The 24,142-nt window shown below is 41.4% G+C and overlaps 2 protein-coding genes across 3 annotated transcripts in view; both read right to left on the reverse strand.

The window, feature by feature from the left end:
• cdcp1b (CUB domain containing protein 1b) overlaps positions 1-24,142 on the reverse strand; it is a 62,471-nt gene that overhangs the window by 28,844 nt on the left and 9,485 nt on the right. The window contains exon 1 of one of the 2 annotated variants that reach the window (XM_028817862.2): positions 2,378-2,548. The exons of the other annotated variant lie outside the window; for it this stretch is intronic. Within the exon in view, the coding sequence (XP_028673695.1) occupies positions 2,378-2,498 (121 nt within the window). The 5' untranslated portion in view covers positions 2,499-2,548. Of the gene's footprint in view, positions 1-2,377; positions 2,549-24,142 lie in introns of those variants that run through there. 2 annotated transcript variants of the gene reach the window in all.
• Positions 1-24,142, reverse strand: part of LOC114663918 (transmembrane protein 158) — a 91,313-nt gene that overhangs the window by 13,162 nt on the left and 54,009 nt on the right. The gene's annotated exons all lie outside the window — the stretch shown is intronic.

Here is a 24,142-nt window from a genome sequence, read left to right on the forward strand (position 1 = left end):
AACTGCTTTGTTATGCCACGTGTTTAAAGCAGATCTGTAGCTTTCTGAATTACGAAACTGATCATTTGTAAAGTGTGTTCCGGCACTCTGAGCCTGCACTCAGTAAGACAAAAAGAAAGTCAATGGAATTAAATAAATGGAACCCTCCTGCACAACATCTTGCATGTTCTATTTAATAAAGGCTAAGCAGAGATGAAACATGTTCCATATCAAGAGTAACTTCAAAAAAGGGAACTGAGAGTGTGTAACAAATTCCTTAAATACAGAATTAGAATGCTTAATAAAATATCTAGGAATGTGTGCCCACTCCCTCAGAACAAATCGGACTGGTCAGTTCAGTTTTGGCGACATGATACAAGAGGAAGTGCAAGTGTAAGACGCACGCTGACAGAGCTGCCTTCAAAGACGGAGTATAAAACTGGACAGGAGGGAGAAAGGTCGCCTCGAAAATAATGGAGTCTGAGAAGCAGGATTTAAGGGAACATGCGCTGATGAAGACAGTTCAGACACACGCAAATACGGAGGAAAGGTGCTGAAAGTACACAAAGGGCAGAAGGTAGCATAATTTACAAATATCACAGACAGGTAGCAAGGCTAGTGTTATATAATTGAAGTTATGTTTGTACCACACTCTTCTCACCTCCGCTAACACTCAGAGACACAGAAGAGCCTCCAGGACGGGAGCTGGAGACCTCGGGCTTAGAATTATAACAGACTCCAGTGTATCCTGCATAGCTTTAACATCCGACTACTTCAGTTCGACACCATTAAAACACCGAACTACTCACAGCTGTTTAGACCGCTCAGTTTCAGGTTACAGCCACACTACTGTTTTTATTGAAATACAGCGGTTTTAAACAAAAATGGATTGGCTCCAGCAGACCCCCGTGACCCTGTAGTTAGGATATAGCATGTTGGATAATGGATGGATGGACGGATGCTCTCCGTCCACAATAACAGCTTCATGTCAGTTACAAAAATGACCAAAAACACACGACACAGCCATTCACTTATCCTGGGCATGGAGACAGGATGGAGATGGAGACCACTATGTCATTTGTCATTTGTCTTTTGAGCACGTATGCAGTGTTCAAACCATATAAAACGCAATTTACATGCATACAGGTAAGAGACGCAACAAGCGCCATGGAAAGTAATTCCTCTACGTCTGATGTGTTGAAATAGGATTTTCATTCATTAAAAGGTGTTGTAACGAGCAATCAGGGAAGGACCACGTAATGAGCACGAACAAAACTGGGCAAGATAAGAGGCTCTCTGTTTGTACCCATCCACATTACAAAGCCAAGCTGACATTTTTAGAAATACACAGCTCTGGATGACTTTTTTAAACATCTGTTTGTTGGTCTGGACAGACGGTAAAAACGGGGGCTAAATGCAGTACAGTGGACCTGACCTCAGTGTCAGATGGAGTTACAAGTGCACTGCCTGCGTTACGGTACAGCCAGAGACTCCATCAATTCACACGGTTTTCTTTTTCATAACTGTTATGTTTTTGTTTTCTTGTCTACATACATTTCCATTATGAATGCTCTGTTTAAGTTATTGTTTTACATTATTATTAACTTCTTTTGTTATTTACCATGTACACTCTTTGCTGAGCCTACAGGCTGCTGAACTGCCCCCTGCACTATTTAAGGGCCCGTAGTCTATGAATGGGCTGCTTTTCTCTTTGGTGGTGTGGTTGTTCTGCCTGAGTTAAGCTTATTTCATGAATTTTTGATCATTTTGGGATTTTCTGAGGTTTGGACCTCTGCGCTCATTTAAAGGTACTGCTCTTAGGCTTACAAATTTGGATTTGCTCATTTTTATGTTTTACTTTCAGTCAAACCTTGTTGCCTCATTTTACATAACTGCTGTTAATATTTGCCTTTGCATAGTTTTTGAATTATTAATAAATCATTTGTTTTGTTTTTGCTTTACGGTCCTCCAACTCTGCTGAAGTTAAAAAGTCTTTTTGTTAGGCCAGTGGAGGCCATGAAGCCTGCTTCTAGAGTTTGGGGGTGAAGCCTATTTTGGAGGGCTGAGGCCTACATCTGGGGGCACAGCCTGAACTTTTGAGTTCTTGAGAACTCAGCAGATCACCTCAACACATACCTATCCCCTTTGAGGCCAATGGCAGTGTTCAAGAGCAGGAGAAACCTTCATGAACAACAAGAGAACAAACAGAGGAATATCAGAGGAACCTGAGGAAATGGGCATTATATACAGTGTAAGGCAGTGTTTAGAGGAGTGAGAAAAAAAATCAGTACTACATTAATTTTCTTCATATTCTCCGTCTTATTATGTACCCAGATATTGGCTGGAACATTTGATGTACTGCAAATATTGCATAAGTAGAACCTCTTAAAATTCTTACTTGTAACAGGAACACACTCAGAACCAGGCTTTCGGGTTAATTCACAACCCTGGAGGTGCCAGGCTGGGCATCTGTGACAAAGCAGGAATAAATACAGTGCCATGAGCAACAGCAGTGACATCTGGGCAGATAAGCAGAGGACACTGAGCTGTCACATTATTTAGTCTGATGTTCTTATGGTTTGTAAGTGACCTTGGACAAAAGCATCTGATTAACAAACGAATTAAAATGCAAAACTTGGAGGATAAAAAAAAAACAAAACAGCAAAAGTCAAGAGTTCAGTACACTTCATTTTCTTATAATGCAATTAAAGCAGAAACAAACCATTTTGACGGAAAAGAACCTCAAACATTCTTTTCTTCCTCTCTTAAATTGACCAAAGTGCCTCCACTTCAATGCCCAGGTTTACGGTTCAGTCGTTCACCCCGTCGAGTGTTACTCTAATTTTCTGTTACAGTTAAAAGCCTTCGGCCCTCTGGCTGTTTCTCTGCCCTCTCTGATGTCTGGTAATTACACCCATTTTCACTCCACCACAATCACCCTTAATTGGTCTGGGAGGATTTCACTGCTTCCTCCTCTTGAGCTAATTGCTTGATAGCCAGCTCAGTAGTCACATCACAAAGTGAACCACCAGCCCACTTTCCTTTTGATAAACAGATGTAGTACTAGGCTGTTGTACTCTGTTAGCCATTGTGAATGTAGTGAGAAGTCAAGCAAAATGACCACTTTAATTGGCTAACTAAAAAGATTACAATATGCAAGCTTTCGAGGCCTGAAGAAGGGGTCCGAGATGCCTCAAAAGCTTGCATATTGTAATCTTCTCAGCCAATAAAAAATGTCATTTTGCTTGACTTCTCATGATAAACAGATGGATATTTTAATATTCCAAAGGGACACAGGTATACTTGCCCAAGAACAAAAAGAGAAAATAGTACATTTACTCATATAGCAGTCATGACTTACAAGAGAGGTTGACGTAATTGAGTAAACATCAGGCTGGGGGGCTGTTTTGAAACAAGTGCTACAGGACGAGGTTACAAAATCGACCATCGTAAGTGAGGGGCTTCACAGCACACAGAACAACGCAAGGCTGCTTACCATTTTCTTAGCTACTAAGAACCTCACGTCAAAGCCGTTATCAATTAGAAATGAGGAAATCTTCAAATGATTCTTAAACACACCCCGAGCGAGTCAGCAGTTCACAAGGAGCTACACATAAAGAGTCACGATGGATGCTTTAAAAAGTTACATAATGCAGAGGATTTAAAAATAAAGCTGCAAATGGTCACACACCAGAAAGGCCGGTAATATAAATTGGAGCCAGGTGGCAGATTGTTTAACCCTGCGTTTTCAACACCCCAGAATCCTGACCTGGTCCACTCTCTCTATGTTTGTGTGGCATTACTTGCAAAAATGAGGACACCCTGTGATAGACTGGCATAGGTCCCAGCTCTTCAGGACCCCCCCGAGTTAAATAAGCAGATTTCAAAAAGTAGTGGGTAGGATAAAGCAGCAATGGTTTAGCTAACAATACACAGATGTTTAGCACTTTTTAAATGACAGATCTAGACAGTTGTTATTGTCCCATGCACAGAGTACAGTGAAATTCACGTGCTAATCAACAAGTTGCCGCTCTCTGGTGACGTCATTAACAAGAATACACTGAAATACAGAACTTAATTCTTAATTACTAAACACAAATCCACCTACCTGATCTAATTTGTATGACTAAATTGGTACGTGGGTTTATATTTTGTTGCTTCCTCAAAGAGATTTATAACGACAACCAATAATACGAATTAAACCTGAAATAAATGCAATTAGTAGACAGATATAAACAATTAAAATGAATAAACATGAGGGGCTCAGTTTGTGGGGAAAATGCGTGCATTCAGTATGTTATTGTACTATTAATGTTGCACTTGCGGAGTGGTGGCTCTGAGGCTAAGGATCTGCGCTGGTATCCAGAAGGTTGCCGGTTCGAATCCCCGTCACTGCCAAAAAGAGATCCTACTCTGCTGGGCCCTTGAGCAAGACCCTTAACCTGTAATTGCTCCAGGGGCGCTGTACAATGGCTGACCCTGCGCTCTAACCCCAAGGGGTATGCGAAAACTAACAAATTTCTAATACGAGAAATCGTATAAGACGAAATAAAGAACAAAAACAAAAACAAAACTTAGCTCAGACACAAAGGAGCATTTAAACTGTAGAGTCGCCCCTTAGTCATTACATTTATTTAAGAGAAGTCTGAGAAACTGCACGGCTGGATTGACCTTCCGTTTGTTGGAAAGTCTCAGATACGCACAAGTCCAAAGGCTATTCTCTTCCTGATAATGTTTTCACTCACTTCCCTCTACTCGTCGCTCAAAGATGCGCAGTCTTAGCCAATGAATAAGAGGTTACTGGGCTGGTCACTCCTGACCAATGAATAAGGTACAGAAGTGGGCCCTCAATTCAAATGCTCACTTGTGTCTAAGTGTGTTCCAGTTTCATTCACAAGAGTGTTTTCCACAAATGATTTATTCACCTTAATAAAAAGATAACTGTCTGTTTCTCTATCATTCCAACAGATGGAGCGTCACAAACATGAATACTGCTTTTACAAATAGATACAACTTTATTTGTCTTCAGGGGGAAATTTGGCTTTTTTTAAAAAGCTCAATAAATAAATAAATCCATAAACAAACACACCTACACTTTGGTCTGAACATACACTGGAATGAAGATAAAACAAAAAAACTCAAAAGAAAGAAAAGCTCCAACTTGGCTGTCACAGTGAGGCCTTATGCAGACATATTGGTGTTGGTATAAAGGAGCTCCAGTAACCTTTCTTTACACACTTGAGTCCCGTACCAAATGGCATAAAACAGGGACGTGCATTACATAGTGCACTGCAAATGTTACTGCTGCGGCCTACATCTATGACCGAGATTTCAAACCACTTCAGCTGAGCAATAGTTTAATAAAAAAGACATGTGTTTGGGACGCTGTGAGCATACAACTGGATGGTACTTGACATCAGATTTTTTCCATGGACTTTTTGATACTGTTGTCCAGCGTTGCTTAGACTCCTATTCCATCACAAAGTCTGTTCTGAATGAAAACGTAAGATTTTTTTTTCTCAGCCATCACTAAAAACTACACAGTGTAACATATGAAAATTACTTTTGAGTGGAATATTCCTTTAAGCTGTTATCTACTAGTGACCAGGCTAGTGGGTCTGACACTGAGGGAGCTGCTGCCTTTAACCATTCTGTTCGGTTTCCCATGGCGTCTACTCTGTTCACTCATAACTGTCATTATTAGGATACAACTAAAGGAGCAAAATCCTAGAGAAAAAGGTGAATTAATAGGGGCATGACTAAAGAGAGTTATCTACCAAACGGTATAGCAAATATATAAATATTTCTACATTTATCACAAGTGTAAATGCCACCCCACTATGATTTTCTTAAAGAAGAACTAGGGGGCTTTGCCCCCTGCTCGCTTCGCTCACCCAACCCCCAGAGCTCACTATGCACTGGGCACGTCACAGCTCTGTCGCTCATGTTGTGAAGGGGGGGGCTAAACGCACACGAAGGAGATGCGGTCTGATCAGTTGCTGGCTTGCTGCTGCTGAGCTGCATGATGTGCATGTTGCACTGCGTGTCGATCATTTAAAAGCCTGTACAGCAGCCGTCCTTTTGTCTCATGGGACATTAAAGTCTCTCTCGTGGGCCGACAAAGTGTCTTCCGAGAAGATCATGTCTCGACCCAAGATTTTTTATTATAAAAAGAGATAAGAAATGGGGGGAATAGACCATCTAATTAAACAGTTAGAGGGAGAATGACTCATTGATTAGGATGAAATCATGTAGCCACAGGAGTCCCCCCAGGACTGAACCCTTAAAGCACTACGTGTGTGTTTACTGTTCCTCAATAACCCGCTTCTTTACAGATAGCTGCTTTCTAAACTGCCATGCAAACCCTTATTACAATTAGAGAAACTGGGCTATTGGTCTCAGAGAAACCAGATTAACACACACGGATTTCTTCACACATAATCCAGTTATGAGCGAAGTAAACCCTTAACCGGGTTACTGCTAAGGATTTTGCAGTCTGCATGTGTCCGCTGCACTCCTGTCAGCCTACGCACATGTTAGCCTCATGCACACGTTCACAAGCCACAGGTGGAAGTGTCCACAAGGTACATTTCCTGAGGTAAATGCTCAGGCCATCACATTACTCCTTCTCCTCACTGAAAAAAATCTGTCTCAATAATTCAGACATCACTTCATTTGTTGATGAACTGAATGCGCAGTGTCAGGTTCTGCTGCACAATCTCGGGAGCTATGTTAGAGGTAACAAGTCTTACATAGTCTGATTACTTTTAAAGTAATCTGTAACCTAATGCCACACTTATTTTATTGAAGTAAAAATACCTGCGTTGTTATCATCGCAGCAGCACTGAGAGTACGGCAAGAAGCACAGGTACACGTATGCCAGTCCTTTGCAGGACTCAGTCATGCAGACACGCACAAAAGAGAGAGTTGGGTGCAAGTCGGTAACAGAAACAGATTAATAAAGTGTCAGTTAACGTTTAGTCCAGCTGTTTGCTATGGACATGGTGAAACAATGTGATCAGGTTACAGAGTGGCCAATGTCCATACTGTGAATCACTGGAGGCTCAGGTTGGAGATGTAAAACTGGGATGGGTGTTATTTACTTAACAGTACATGAAGGACTAAATGTATTTATAAAACACTAGCTGTGTAAGCCCGTGCTGTAAAAAGCCCGGGGTCCTAGAAAATATTGAAATCGTTAGGGGGAAAAAAATGTAGAGATGTCAAGCAATTGAAAGGAACTACTCTGGGCATCTCTCTCCTAGGAGGGTTCATTTTGCTGATGTGCTTGCCTCGCTTGTGCACCAGTGGCTAAGTGAGTGTCTCTTTCTTCAGAGGTTTCGTTTTGCTGACCTCGTTTGTGTTATTAGCGGCTAAGTCAGTTTGTGTTTCCTCGGAGGTGGAGCCCTTACCCCAACTCCACCTCTCACTTCCAGGGCAGACAGACAGACAGAGACATACACACACTTCACACGTAGACGTTTATATACAAGACAAGACAATTAATGCAGGTGTCATACTTGTTTGTAGATCCACAATGGCTGACGACGATGTTTTTGTGCTATTTAAAGACATTTGAGAGTTTCACCTAAAGTGAACTCCAGATGATGTAAACGCGTATTTTTAAGAAATCAGTTACTCCACTTATGTGTGTGCTTTGTAAACTCAATCCTATGGACCCCCTGCAGCTGCAGGTTTTTGTTCCATGCAGATTGACAATCAGTGATAATAATTGATAATACCGGACCTCATTTCATTAGCTGCTCTGTTTTTTTTCCTCTTCTCTAATTTTGCCTTCAGAAAAACAGAGCAGTCTGATTTTTACATGTGTTAAGACATTTCAGAATATTTCTTTTTTTTGCTTTAGCTTTAAAAGCCTAACCTTCTTTTGTTGTTTTTTTATTTTAGAATTTTGCCTTTTTTCTGCGCAGTTTATTCCCTTCATTATATCCAAATAATGACAATTAAAACCAAGCACAGCAGACAACAAGCAAATGACACTGAATGACGAAAAGCGCCAAGTGCTACAGCATCAGACCCCCTAATTACTAAATAAAGGAGCAAAACACCTCTAGAGCACCTGTGCAAGAAAAATGAAAATCAGGTTGAAGATATTGTTAAGAATTAAACAAAAAAAATTACATTATTCCCATATTTTATTTTGATTTGATATACTTTATTAATTCCCAAGGGGAAAGATTTTTTTTGCATGTCATTTGATGGTAAGAGCACTGGGTCAGCCATTGTACAACACGCACCCCGACACAATCTTCAAGTTAATAAACCTTGCTCAAGGTCCCAACAGAATAGGACCCCTTCTGGCAGTAACGGGATTTGAACCGGTAACCTGTCAGATACCTGCGCAGAGACACCACTCCACCACAGAGAACAGCTTAGTAGTTGGTTTTGTAATTTCTACATTGACCCCAAAACACAGAAATGGGAAAAACAACAGCTCACTTAATTAGGCTTGGAGTTGAAATCAAAGCCAAAGTTGGCAGAACAAAAAACACTCATCACAGGGGATCCCGGGGACCGAGCCTGAGAACCACTGGATTAGATCATTCACACTATTATATATGGAAACTGAAACAGTCCTCTTTATTTCACAAGAAATGATCAAAGAAACTGAAAGTGAACTGTTAAGATGTGCCTTTAATGTGTCAGAACCAATCAGTGCCAGGGGAGCCAGTCTGACTTGATTCAACTGTGTGAACTGTGAGTGAGGGCAGTCTCTTTGGTATCCGAGTGGCACTTGAGGCACTTAACGCATGGAAAAAGTAACTAAGCAAAGCGGAGAGCAGTGAAACATCAGCTTGTAAAGCAAAGGGCATCAGTTAATAATCTACCTAAAATCCCAAATTAAATAAAGTGGCAGATGTTCCCGTTTTGAACTTTATTTATCTGACAGGGAGTGTTATTTATTTGTCTACAGTAATAAGTACTTCATTTTTAGTTTTGATTTTTTAAGGATTATGTCTGGCTTCTTCTGTTTTAGTTATTATAAATGATCCAGCACCTAAAAAAACATTTATTAGTGAAACCACAAATATAAACAGACATATTGGAGAAAACCAGTGGCGGGCTGTCAGGGCCTGCAAGGCCTTCTCTGCTGGCCTAAAAAAATATCTGAATCACAAACTGATGTTAATTATATTTTGTCCATGAATACTTATTAAATAATTCCAAACAGTCTGTCCGCTTCCTTTCATAGCTTTTCCAATGGTTGTGCTGCTTCCAGACATGTATTTTCATATTAAAGCATTTAACCAATCACATTTCAGCCATCATTTGTTGCCAGGCAGGGTCAAAGTCAAAGAAGTCTGCCCGGAGGCCTTCACAATCCGTTCTGCAGGCCCTCTAACACAAAATAAATGTCGATTAAACTGTTGCTTCAACCAATCAGATTTTGAGTTGGTTTCACTAGGGCCCTCTAGCAGGCGTACGGCAACGTCACCGTATTCAGACCCGTTGATTGGATAGGATGGTGCGGATGGTGTAATAGAAAAATCTGAATGAGAGCATCATGGGGCAGCTGTACACATTGGTATGTTTGGCGGTGACCATTCCCGTGTCCACTGCTTCTGTTGAGCGGACATTTTCAGCCCTAAAGCGAATTAAAACTTATGCCAGAAATACGACAGGGAAGGTTTGACTTTCTGCATTAGCTTCGATGGCGATAGAAAGGGACTTCGTGGTGGAAGTGAAGCACACAGATAAGTTGTACGACAGAGTAATTAAACTGTTTTTGACGAAAGAGAGGAGGATGGATTTTGTTTACAAATAATCCGAATTTTTGGTGAGTAAAATGTTGCGATTTTCTTAAATAATATTGCAAGTTTATTATTGATGTTTTTTATGTGTGTCACGGGCTGCAGCTGCAGTAGAAAGGAACTTGTTCACCTCTGGTTTGTCTATTCAATAAACGCATTTATTGTGGCTACAGGAGTTATCTATCTGTGATGCAACGGCTCTTTATACTGTATTTCTGCATATTAAGATGGTTTTTATAACCATAAATTAGTTTTTGAGGGGCGGGTTGATTCAGACGGAGTACTACTGAAGGCCTAGGTGTGAAATGCACGGTCCACCACTGGAGAAAATCATCAGCTTGAGCCAAACCTCTGCCATTCAGTCAAGTTTTGCCTGACCAGAGCTGACCACACTTTTTGCCCACTGCCACTAAACCCTATGCAGGTTGGAGGGATGTGTGATATGATGGGTGGCACTCTCATAGTTGATATACGAGTGAATGAAGTGCAAATTACTTAAAAGGTCATAATGACCAAATTTGATTTGGAATTTAGATATACAGTACTGTACAGAAGACAAAAAAACTAAGACAAACATTTTTGTGAGCTATCTAGACAGTAAGTTCAGGTTTTCTAGATTAGTGAGTTGATTTAAAAATACATAATTTGGAGTTGCAAATATTTTCTTTTTAAAAAGTGAAACAATACTATGAGATGAGATATTTGCATGTCCTTCCAGAAAGAAATCATCATCCTGCATCATTGACATCTCCTCACACAGACAGAGGTATCCAGATGTGCTGTCCAAGCTCTTCTGAAACTCGGTGGATGGCCATGGAAACTGAAAGCAGCAGATGAGAAACATATCATGCTTACCTCCCTTTGAAATCGGAAGCAGCCCAGCACCTCCCAGAACTGGGAGAAGCCACTGGGACCCTGGCACATTCACCTACAGTCTGAAAAAGTCCTATGAGAAGTGGTCTTCATGGAAGAGTTACAGCCAAAAAGCAATTCCTCCAAATTGTAAATAAAGCCAAATGAATGACCTACACATGAAAAACACAAGAACTGTGGTGCAGAAAAATGGAAGCCAGTGCTCTGGACTATGGAGTCCAAAGTTAAAACTATAACAGAAGACATTCTCACCAACAAAGGGTTAGAGTACAGCACATAGATGAATGCCTGTCATTCAACAGTGAACCACAGTGGGAGTTCCCTGCAGGTCCGGGGCTGCATTTTCATAAATGGAGGCGATTTGATCTAAAATGAGGCAAACCCCAGATGGACCCCCATACCCCACTGCCTAAGAAGTACAAGGAGATTCTCATCCCTCGTGCAATACCAGCGGTAAGGTGTTTGATCAGTCCTAGCTTCATCCTGCAGCATAACAACGAGCCCAAAATCATAATACACTATCATAGGCAGCAAAAACTGGAACAGGAAATCCTGCACCAGACAGTATGTTATGGCCACCGCAGAATCCTGATCTTCACATCATCAAGCCAGCCTGCCATTACAAGGAAGATGGCCAATGTCTGCAGTGGTACTGGAGCAAGAGGACAAGAAAGAAACTGCATGACGGTAAAGACAAGAGAAGGCAGATGGTGGGTGGGCATATCAAATATTGAGAAAATTGATGTTTTTGTTTTTCTAATTTACTATTGTCTGCAAAATTTACTAGTTAATAAAAAACTATTCATGGCATTAATGCAGAATGCATTCCCTCTTTACAGCACCTTCTCACAGTACCATTCCTAAACACACAGGGCACCTGCTCACTAGCACACTGTATTAGAGAGCACAAGTAGGCTAATGCAGGCTCAAGAAAGATGGTATGAGGTGGGCTTCTTCTCAAGTTGGAATTCACTTGCTGGGTTCCTTCTTTGCGGTGGTGCTGTGTAACTAATAATCTGCAATGTGCAAAGCGAGTGATGAAAACTGACAGTGAAACATGGCCAAATGTTGCCAAAAGACGGTTAGCTCTTGAGAGGGAGCCTGTGCCAATCTACTCGTCCAGATTTGGATGTGGAGGTAGAACAACAGTAAAGCCCTCTATTGTACTTGTAGGGGGGGGGGGGGGGGGGCTGGAGTCTTAAGTCTTTACAAGTGCATATCCCTTATTCTTGGTGAGGATATCATCAAACGTTCCTCTACTGCAAGGAATCTTGGGGACATTCTTGATTCCTCCCTCTCTCATTCTAATGAGAAGTGAAGCCTTTAATTGGCTAACTGAACAGATTACAATATGCAGGCTTTCAAGGCAGCTTAAGGCCCTTCTTCATTTCCACGCAGTAGCAGTTCATTTTGGTGTCTTGTATGTCTAACCCTAACCCACATAAAGTACATTAAGAAACCTTCTTACTTCCACCTGCAGTACATAACATATCCTCTGTTCACTCATTCCTCTCCTTTTCCAATGATGAGAAATGTGTCCATTCTTTCATAGCACCCTACATCGAGTACTGCAACTCCCTACTTCTAATCCCTTAGCACACCTCCAAAACTCTGCTGACACACACAGACCTGCAACAGTGAGCATATCACAACCATCCTGCTCCACCTTCACTGGCTTCCTGTGTCCTACAGCATTAAATACAAACCTCTGTGTTAAGACAATGCAGATGACAGAAACTGGTGGGCTATACATGCAAAAACCAAGTGCTTGAGACGCTGGCCTCTTTTATGGTTAGAGGCTGCCATTGTTGCAGTCCTCCATAAATAAAAAGCATCACGGAGGTCAAAAGAAACACAAATGGAGTTTTATGGCATGCAATAAACTGCAGGAAGTAATGGACACAGAGAGAAATTAAACAGTAAATAATTCTGATAAAGCAGACAGAACAATAAACCTGCTCTCTGGCTGGGCTTGACTTGTAGTTTTTCATTTCCTGTCTGGTGGGGTCGTTCACTCCTCTTACTTTTCTACTGCTTGCAAACCCCTCTGTTTTACAACCTTCACGTAACATCCTTTAAAAAAAAAAAATAACTTTAATAAAGCCAACTGTATGAAACTAACAATAATGCATTAAGCTCTGTACCTCATAGTGTGATTCTGGAGCGGCACAGTGGTTCAGTTGTAAACACTGCAGCCTCCTGGATCCTGCGTCTCAGGTTCAAATCCACCACCCATTTGTTGTCCAAGTAAAATTTACACAAGGCAACCCCAACACGTCTCCATGCTTTTCCTGCCCCATTTCCACGTACAGGACAGGTTGACTGGCGACTCTAAACTGGCTCTATGTGCGGGCATGTGAGTGAGTGGCCCCTTTAACGTACGGGCGCTCAATCGAAGGTTGGTCCCGGACTTGAACCTGGATGGCTCTGGCACTCTATGACCTTAAAACCTGATTAAAGAAAAAATGGAAGTTTTATATTCATTTGGATTTGTTCTCTGATCATCATAATGAACATATCAGTTAATATTTCCATAGATTTACATCCATACATCAATTTTCTGAACAGGTTTTATATTTTAAAGGATTGTGATGAACTATAGGCTATCATGACAGCACCGGACATTAGACAGAAACATCTTCACATTCATGCTTACACACATATAAGGCTAATTCAGAGTTATCAGGTAATCTAGAAGACAAATGTTTAGGATGCAGGGCTCATGGATCACAAGTACCCTGACCAAAAAAAAAAAACTTGAAAACACCGCAGAGACAACCAAATACTTAAATAACCAAACCATTTTAGTGTTGCTCAGACACATCTCATGATATAAAAAAGGAAGTTTGGGCTCACCCATGTACAGTAACTACACCTCAGTAACCTTAATATACATCACAGGTAAACTAATAGGAGAAAGTATTAAGGAAAATAAAAACTGACGGTTTAACGAAAAGTCAGCTTGAGTCAGACTGAAAAGATCGTGTTTCACTAATATGCTGAATTCTATGAGGACACAACAAAAAAAAAAAACTGATGATCAGAGATTATTTACGTCCGAGTTTCAGAAAGCTTTTCATGAGAGAGGCTAATAATCAAACAAAAAGAAGCAGGAATTCAGGGCGCTGTGTGTAGGTGGCTACAACATTGGCTCAGACACAGGAGGAAGAGAGTTATGGCAAGAGGAGCCTTGTCAAAACGATGAGATGCTCAAAGGGAACTGCTGCTCCTTTTAATGAATATAAATGATCAAAACGAATAAGGGACAGCTGGGCAAGTTTGATGATGATACCACCAAATCTGGTGCAATGTCAGAAAATCTAAAAACCATTTGAATCATTACAAAGGGTTTTAGACAGATTTGTGTCCGAGAGAACTGAAATTAAGTAAAAGTCAAGTATTACATGTACGGATTAAAAATATTTGAATTTAGTGCACCATAGGAGGTCTGCAACTTGAAAGCCCACCTTATGAGAAGGACCCAGGAGTTGTAGAAAACACATTTTCACCTTCGTCAAGGCAGTGTACAGAAGAAGGTTAAGAGCATGTCTGGTTGTATAGCGCCCCCCTGAAGTGTGGAGGCTATGCTTAAGTTTTATCTCACACTACTGATGAGGCTCACCTGGAGAGCTGTGTACTGTGGTGGTCTCTAGGCTACAAAAAAAAAAAAGACATAACAGCACTAGAGAAAGAACAGAGGAGTTCAAACCTTATTCAGCTTAAACAAATGGAGACAAAGAGGTGACATGACAGAAGGTTTAAAATTAGTAAAGAATTAGTACAGTGGATCCAGGCTGTTAGTTTAAAATGAATTCTACAACAAGAACCCAGGGACACAGATGGCAATTTGTTGAGGGTGAAGTTGACACAAACATTACACATAACTTCACATAAAAAACCACAGACACAGGGTGGTAGAGAGTAGCAGTTTAGGGTCTTACAAAGCTTCTCAAAGTTATTTTGGACAATTTAGATGAATAGGACTTCCAAGTTTGATGGGCTGAATGGTTTATCCTCGTCACACTTGTTCTCATGTTCTAATATTCTAAATGTAAAGACCTTGCTGCATTTCTTTACCTAAGACAGACTACCCAGAGACTTAGAGCTCACCTTATTAGACAGCATGTAGTCTACCTGCCACACTGCAATTTGAACAGCAGACTTCAACCAAAATTAAGCATGCAAAAAATAATTTACTTTGGCAGCATAAAAGGTGATAAAGTTTGTTGTAGACTGTGTGATATACCAAATATGTGTGCATACATTCAATAGCAACATACCACTTACACACAATAACAATGCTGCTAGTGAGACTGGATGGCAGCACCCACTGTACAATACCAGCAGCATAAGCAACTATACAACAGCCAGACTTGCAAGCACTCGATTCCTGGGGTTTTCTATTACTGTATGTGGCAGCCCACCACCTGCAGATGGTATTGTGCACATTTAAATTAAAAACAGTTAGTTGGCATGGGAAACAAAGAGCTATGGAAGAGAAAGCTTGGCATTGGTTCAGTGGAATAGCGAAGAGGACCTCTAGTTGAGTAAGGAGAAGACAAAGCCTCCACCCAACTGATTCTCTTAATTCACTCTCCCAACATGAACAGGTTTTGTCACCCAAGTGAAAACTAATTCCAGGTTTATGGGGTCATTACTGTCGCATGTACAACATACAGTGACATTCTCAAACATGTATGAGGCACTATGTAGTGGATGACAAGCCTAGTTTTCTTGAAGTCCACAATAATTTCAATTTGAAACCAAAAAGGCTGCTGTGCTGTTTATTTAGATTTTGGTTTGAAAAGAAAAACATCTTTTCATATTAAGACAAAAAGTTTGATTTCAGGAGATGAAGACAGCAGGGGTGGGCTGGCATGCCAGCTGGAGTGAACTCTGTACCCTAACTTGGCAAGGAAGTCAGTATAGTGGATGGACAGGGGAAGACAGCCTTCCAAGCCTGTAAGGTTCCCCCAATACGCTAGGTGGCAGCATTCAGGTGCCAGCATACACCCGTACACACATACATGGGGCAAGCAGGAAACTGCAGACCTCTGGGTGGTGCAGGAAATGGCTGTCCCTACTTTGTGGGGCTTCTGCCCAAGCAGAAAGTGCTTCCTCCATGCAGTGTCCACCTTGCATTAGCATCCCACCTCATCACATTAGAGGAATTGCAGTCGGGAGGAGGTGGACAAGGCCTGCCTAGGAGATGCGAAAGGAGAGGAAAAGGAAAATCAAAAATTTTACTGTACTGTGATGGAGTGGACTGAGAAAAAGCAGCTTGTTAAAGTAAAAAATGAATTTGATCTGGACCTGGGACTGTGGTGTTTGAGTTGGGGCCTGTAGGGGGCGTAGCAGCACCAACTGAAGTACCACAGCAGTGATAAAGTAAACATCAGCGTAATCCTCCACTTGTGTATTTTAAAGGGCAGCGTCACAGGCCTGACAGATTCATACAAAGCAGGAACCTTTTGTCATTGTGGCTCCTCTGTTCTGTTTCAACAGGTTTTAAATCTCTTGGTGAGTTTCAGAGCGGCTCACTCAGATATCCTTTGTTCATTTATTCAATTTTATTTCCTTTTTCCTGGTGAGAGGCAGTACAGAGTCATACAGATTAACACCACAGCTCCAGTTCTCTAAGTTTAAACCCCAAGCCTGGCTGTTGTTGTCTGTGTGGAGAGATGGCCCCTTCACTATAAGGCATGGTGCATATTAAATTTAAAACAAATCCATATGCATTCTGTGGGAGACAGCTGGCAGTTTAACCCATACCCTGGAATGGAAGGATGGGGGAAGGCGGCTACTTGTCGACACTGCCTCCCCCAAAACACTAGATGGCAGCTTCCCTGGAGTGTAGCGGTGCCCCAGATTCCCGCAGGGTATCCTGGAACTTGGGAGTTTGGATTTTCAGCCCTGTTGGGTGCCGTGGGTGCCACCAGGAGGAGCTGTCGAAGGACCTGGGGAGTCCTGGTTTCACTATAGCCCGGAAGTGCCGAAGTACATCTGGGCCGATTAAAAGAAGCTGAATTCTCCAGCTGACCCGGAAGTACTGGCAAGGTATGTGGGAGGATGAACAGAAGCACCTCCGGGTCAGGAACCATATAAAGGACTGCTGAAAACCCAGCAGGCGAGCCAGAGTCGGGTGGAGGTGGACGAAGCTTTCTGGGAGGTGTGGAGGAGAAAGAGAATTGTATTGTGTTGATAGTTTCATTATTTATTGGTCCTTGAGGGCACTGTTAATAAAAGGAAAAGCAATTAAACTTTTCATATTGCTTTTACTTTGTGTCCTGAGTGTGCGTCTGTTGGGGTTAAAGGGGCAACAGTGGCCCCTAGCGTCTTACAATGCCTTATGAACTGGGATAAAATTACTTACCAAATACCCTCAATTAACCATTAACTGAATGCTCTCTGAAATCGCCTTATCAATGAATTACGCAATTCACTTCCTATGCAGCTGTCAAATGTTAGAAGACAACATAGAAGGGAAGAATACATTTTTTCAGGTTATTAATTGCTTTATTTATTTTACATACCCCCTTCTTCCTTATCTGTGACACAATTTAAAACATTAATGCAAACCGCCTACCATTTAAAGAAAGCCACGGTCAAAGTAAAATCCCTTTTCACTTGAAATAACGGCCAAGCATTACTCATTTTTAAAAGTATTTTTCTATGATGACATACGATCTCAACAAGAAAATTATTGTCTAATTATGGCTACCGAGAGAAATCTGAATCAGCCCGAGGATGATGGGATGAAACCCATGAAGGTTACACAGAATATGAGACGATATAAAAGTGGTTCAAATGTCAAGCTGAAAGCAGAGTTTCTCTTAATATATCAGTAACATAGCAGTTAGTAGGAGGATGCCAAAGTGGAGGTTTCACGTCTCTCTTGTACGCCCGCTGGTTTCTACACAGAGAGCCAATGCTTCATAAAACCCTTGGGACGTCTTTATAATCTGGACTGTGAGGTTCTCCTCCATTTCCATAAGAAACACAAGTCATTCCAGCCGAACATAAAGCGGAGACTAAAAACACTCAAAGTCAGCTTCTTGGACTGCACCATTCACAACAACATTCATTTACTGTATCTGATGGCACAGTTTCATACAAACATTGTAGCTCAAAGTGCTTTACAAGACATGGAAAAAAACAATTAAGATTAGGCAATAATATTAAAGAATCAATAACAAAAAATCAAAAGGTGAGATAGCCAGGAGGATAGAAAAAAACAAAAACTCCAGTTAGGCTGGAGAAAAAACAAAATCTGCAGGGGTTCTGAGGCCAAAAGACCACCCAGCACCCAATGAAAGACAACATCCTTGTGACCTCCATTTTTAAGAAACCAACAGACAGACCTGAGAAGTGACACAGAAGGAGCTCCATCATTCTCAGCCAAGCAGTATGTTACAATGGCATTGGCTCAGACCTGACAGACCAATCACAGGGGCTACGGAGAAATTTCACTAGACAAGGATATACTGATAAAACAACGGGCACTCAAATCAAGAGAGCTACTGCCATAGTCAGAGACTACCTTCTGGCATATTAAAACAAAGATAACAAGAAGCGCATCCCTCTTGTCACCGATAGCCCACCTCTAGAAGTGGGGACACAACATTTCAAAGAACTTCAGGCCATACTAAAGAAGGATAAGCCGAGAGATGAATTCCCAGAACCTCCCCACCTGGGCGCACGACAGAGGCAACAACAGCTACGGAGGAACAAGAAACAGATAGTCAGGCAGATGAAATGGAATGTACAGAAAGCATTGATTATATTGGACATCCCCAGTCCAAAGGTCTTGATCTGTTTTTCTGCTCTCACATCCAAGTAAATCCCCAAGACAGAGCGTGTTGTGGATGTGGTGAAGTGATTGCAAAGTGTGGTCTTAACTATCGTGGGAACAAAGCTGAAGCTACCTCTTCTCTGCAAGACAATACTCATGAGCTGACCATTTCAACTTTTTGCTCCAACATCTACATGAGTGCATGGAAGTAAGCAAGAGAAAGCGTATTTAGGAGTCGTGGGTCTCTTTACCATAGTGGTGTAGTATTAATGCTCCCCACCCCCAAAAACAGAGGATATGGGCTGGTGTGTATCACGTCACTCCACGGTGGAATGACAATCATCCAAAGCAACTGATTGTCTGAAGCTCCCTGAGTGAACCAACAGAATAGATGTGACACTGCACACCGGGTAGTTATAGTTATACCACACTGCCAACAAGAACATCGGATAAAGGGATCATTTTCCTGTAGCTCGTCTGATGTGGTCTACTGAATTCTGTGCACGAAATGTCCCAACAGTGGACTCTACACTATGTGGGATAAACTGGACACACACTTCAAAGAATGAGTTTCCTCATCTCCCACATTAAGTGTGGTGACAGGGACATTCCTGCAGCAGGTCACATCAGCAGCAACGGACACTGCAAGAATGATTTTAAAAGCCACATAGCTTATGGGCAACTTAAAGACACAACAGGAGAGAAGGGAACGGGAAGTTAAACCGATAGTAAAATTTGACACATTACAACTTGCTTTGAAAAGAGAGGAGTTTTATGACCAGACTGACCCAGGAGATTGGATTACAGATCCAAGTTGTAAAGAAACCTCATCAAAAACATCAGAAGACAGTTATCTCATCAGAAGACCTTGATCGTGCATTGATGTCCTCTCTGACTAAATGCATCTCAGGCCCCAATGCATACATTTGTCTACATTTTTGCCCTTCATCTACACTATCCTTGTCATTTTTCACACCTATAAACGAAGAGTTTAAAAAATGTTTTTCAGAGCCGTATACATGAGTTGGGAGCAGGTGGAGGAGACCCTGGAGAATTGGAGGTTTGCTCATGAGAAGAGAGGAATGAAGGTCAGTAAGAACAAGACAGAATACATGTGTGTAAATGAGAGGGAGGTCAGGGGAATGGCGAGGATGAAGGGAGAAGAGCTGGCGAAGGTGGAGGAGTTTAAATACTTGGGATCAACAGTACAGAGTAATGGGAATTGTGGAAGAGAAGTGAAGAAGAGAGTCCAGGCAGGGTGGAGTGGCTGGAGAAGAGTGTCAGGAGTGATTGGTGACAGACAGGTATCAGCAAGAGTGAAAGGGAAGGTCTACAGGACAGTAGCTATGCTATATGGCACAGGTGTCGAACTCCAAGCCTGGAGGGCCGCAGTGGCTGCAGGTTTTCATTCTAATCCTTTTCCTAATCAGTGGTCAGTTTCCACTGCTAATTAACTCCTTTTCCCTTCCTTTTAATAGCCCTGTTTTTAAGGATTCCGTCCTCTGAATTGATTCGTTTCATCATTAAATGGCAGCCAAACAGAAGTGAGACGTGAAACGAGCCAACAGATGACCAGCTAAACTGGAACATCAAACTCCAACCAGTTTCTTAATGAGAAGCCAATTCTTGCTGTTAATTAAACCCGTTACTTAATTCCATAGCTTGCTGCTGCTCTCATTCTGCTACAGCAGACATTTCCCAAAGTGTTGATTTTCTGTTTCTGATTATTGACCTGAGAAATCAACCTTACCGAGACCCTCACCTTTCTTTATGTTCAGATAATGTGGTTAGCTGGTCACCTGTTCTCATTTTGTGTCTCATTATTGTTTGGCTGTTAAGGAAATAGACAGAACTAAGGGGACTGAGTCGAATTAATTAAATCAAACACTGTTGTAAGTCGCTCTGGATAAGAGCGTCTGCTAAATGATGTAAATGTAAATCTAAGGCAAAAGAAGTTAATTAGCAGGCAAAACAGGTCACTAATTAAGAAGGTGGTTAGAATGAAAACCTGCAGTCATTGCGGCCCTCCAGGACTGGAATTCGACACCCCTGCTATATGGGCTGGAGATGGTGGCACAGGAGACAGAGCTGGAGGTGACAGAGTTAAAGATGTTAAGATTTGCATTGGGTGTGAAGAGAATGGGATTAGAAATGAGGACATCAGAGGGCCAACTCAGGTGGGAGACAAAGTCAGAGAGGTGAGATTGCGTTGGTTTGGACATGTGCAGAGGAGAGATGAGGGTATATTGGGAGAAGGATGCTAAGGACAGAGCTGCCAGGCAAGAGGAAGGCCTAAGAGAAGGTTTATGGATGTGGTGACAGAGGACATAAAGGTGTTGGGTGTGACAGAACAAGATGCAGAAGACAGAACGATATCGAAGAAGATGATCCACTGTGGTGACCCCTAACGGGAGCAGCCGAAAGAAGGAAAAAAAAAAAAAAAAAAAAAAAAGAAGTGATTTGGTGTACCTGGGTGTAAACGCGATATTCTAATTGTGCTCAGATTGGTTCCTGCTTATTTCATGGCACTTCTCGGATTACATCCTGCTCATTACAATGGCTCATTTCCTTCACAAAATAAAAGCATTTTTAACATAGCAGGCACAAAGCAGGCTGCTTATCTAAATTGCATATTGCAATTACTGAATGCTGCATATTATGTGTAAACAGCAAATTGCTTACTTCTCAATAAAAGTTTGTGATAAATCCCAGGGCTGGTTAGGTTGACAGCCATAGTGTAAAATTCAGAGCCCCATGAAACACACATTGTAAATAACTCAGTTGGCAGCTGCTAATCAAAGTTTATTACTTAAACAATCTGTTCAGTAAGGAGGAACGCATCCTGCAGCAAAATGAAAAACAAGAGGAGTACTTGTGAATCATGTTGACTGGCCACCTAAAGGGCTCCTAAGTGCAGCATAAAAGGCACCACCTCACTTCATTCATGGAGCCAGAGTCGAGTGGAAGCTGCTTATTATACATATAACCGTGGAGGTGGGAAAAGCTTATTGACAAGAGTTTTCCCACCATAAAGGAATCTTTGTGCTTTCATCTTGTGTCCATGCCTGCTTGTTTTGGGTGCCAGGAGAGCTTGAGCGCCCCCTGGTGTCCACACTTTCTTTAAATTAATGATAAGACGATCATCACCAGTTCTGAAGCTTGTTACATTCAACTGTAATAAGCATATTAACGTGATATGGGGGCAATTTGCTGCAGCACTTTAAAGAACTTCCTTATTTTTCTTATGCTGTAAACTCAATATCAGGGTCCTGTGTGCCATTAGTTTTAAAAATGCATAAAGCACAAAGGAGTCAGATTTTCACAGGGCTCTGAATTTTTCACTACAGTCATCAATGTGTGCATGTCCAGTGTAGGTGAAGGTCTACGTCAGTCGTGTTTTCAGGCGTTTTCCTTTAATAAACAATGCAAAAACTCCCATGTGGACAGAGATCATTGAAAAATGTGGTAGAGTGAACGTAGCCTTAGGCTGGAGGTGTCTGTTAATATTTGACACTAAAGTTGTCTCACATAACACTCATACTTCTGTTCTAGTGTGTGTGTGTGTGCAATATATCATACACACACACATACAGTATATATAAAAAACCACAGGTAACTCGAGTTTCTGTATCACATCTCGCCTGAAAAATGGGGCCTTGATAGCCTGCATATTGTAATCTACTCAGTTAGCCAATAAAGGGTGTCATTTTGCTTCACTTCTCACTGATGGCACAAAACGGAAATGTAGGTATCTGGATGGGAAGTGCCAGAGACACTAACATTATTAGCTAAACTGGGGTCACAATACAATAAGAGAGAGGTTTATGTTTTACAATACACAAAAGTATTATTCTCTTATTTACTAACTAATGTGTTAGACCAAAAAAGCAAAACCCTTGCATCAGTTCATTGACCTACCAAGCAGACCAGTGGGTGCAACACTGAAGTAGCTTCAGCCTTTAATATTTAGTGCTGCTTGCCCCACTGTCTGTCATTATTAGTATGCAAAATCAAATGAGGAAATTACACAGGAAGAACTGTAAATTAAAAGGACATTACAAAAGAGAGTGAAGCATTTACAGCTATACCATGAACAGAAATCTTTCTACATTTCTTAAAATTTTTACACTACTGAGATTTTCTAAATGCTACATAAAAGAAATGTAAAACGCCAACTAATTAAAACAATGAGAACAGTTTAAAGTAAAACATGTTGAAACAAAAATCTGCAGCCACAGGGGTTGCCCAGGACTGAACATGAAAACCACTCTGGCAGAGGAATGATAAAGAAATAATGACAAGCACGCTGTAAACTAGGCCACGATGACACAGGAAAAAGTGTAAACTCCACACAGAAAAAGTCTGGAATTAACAACAGAGTCCGATCACTACTGCGGTGGGTTGGCGCCCTGCCCAGGATTGGTTCCCTGCCTTGTGCCCTGTGTTGGCTGGGATTGGCTCCAGCAGACCCCCGTGACCCTGTGTTCGGATTCAGCGGGTTGGAAAATGGATGGATGGATGGGTCCGATCACTAGGAGGTGGCATGGCACCACTACCAACTGCATCAATGTGTTAATCAAGAGCGAGACAACATTAATTGGTTTTAATTCACACAAGTCACAACAACTAAAGACTAAGAAGAGAAATTTGGAATGAAAAGCAGCTGTTGCAGAGGTCTTTTGTGAAAAGATTTCAACACTCAAGATATTTTTCCACGGTTGCCCTAAGCTGTGCAGATGATAGCATCAGTTGTGCAGCTTGTCACTGCTCTCATCAAAGGACTCGGCTCAAGAAAATGCCACATAGCAAAGAGAGATTTCATCTCAGGTGGTCATATAAAAGCATGACAACTGGAAGGGGGGGTACATTAAACCTGTGGGATGCCATTTAACTTTTATAGATTTAGCCAACACCCTTATCCACCTTGACCTGCATGGTTGGGATATGTATATATGCACGCATGCGCACACATACACACATTACATACTGTAGATTTATTTTTATATATATAGGATATATATATCCTTCAACGTGACAAGACCTTTTGGAAGAGAGATTTTTTTCAAGTCCAACAAGAGGAGACTTTTGCCTTCTGATTTTTTCAAGTCACACCCTCCTCTCAAACATTTTCAAAAAAGACCACGGTCCTCTAGCACAGAGAAACAAGGAAGTCAAACAAATTAACTCCAAAAATGACCATTGGTTAAACAGCAAATTGGTTAAATGCGTATCAGTGGACGATGCTGAAACAGTTGATGGTGCGGAAAAGGAAAACATCAACTTACAATATCATGAAGAATATCTACAACCATTAACACTGTCTGGTCTTCCACCGCACAAATTATTGTAGAAAGAAGGATGTATCCAAGAAAGGTAATGTAGTACATCTATAAGGGATTACATTAGACAACAAAGTAGATCTTGATATGCCATTTGTATTAAAACGTTAACAGATTCCCATCAGAATAGCTTTTGCAAAGACAAATCTCAGAGCCAAACATTCAAAAAAAAGTTGAATTTCGTTTCTTTCTCTCTATTAAATAAAACAATCACAGGCAGTTATACGTTGCATATGATGCATATGTCACAATTCCCATGAAAATAAAAATCTGTTTAAATTCTGCAGCAGAACCACAAAGAGGCTAGTGCGTAGCGCAGGCCCAAGGGGTTGGCAAGCAAAGTGAGCAGGGGGCAATGCACCCTAGTGTATATTTATTTATTTTTT

This window comes from Erpetoichthys calabaricus, chromosome 13, assembly GCF_900747795.2.
Source record: "Erpetoichthys calabaricus chromosome 13, fErpCal1.3, whole genome shotgun sequence".
Lineage (NCBI taxonomy): Eukaryota > Metazoa > Chordata > Cladistia > Polypteriformes > Polypteridae > Erpetoichthys > Erpetoichthys calabaricus.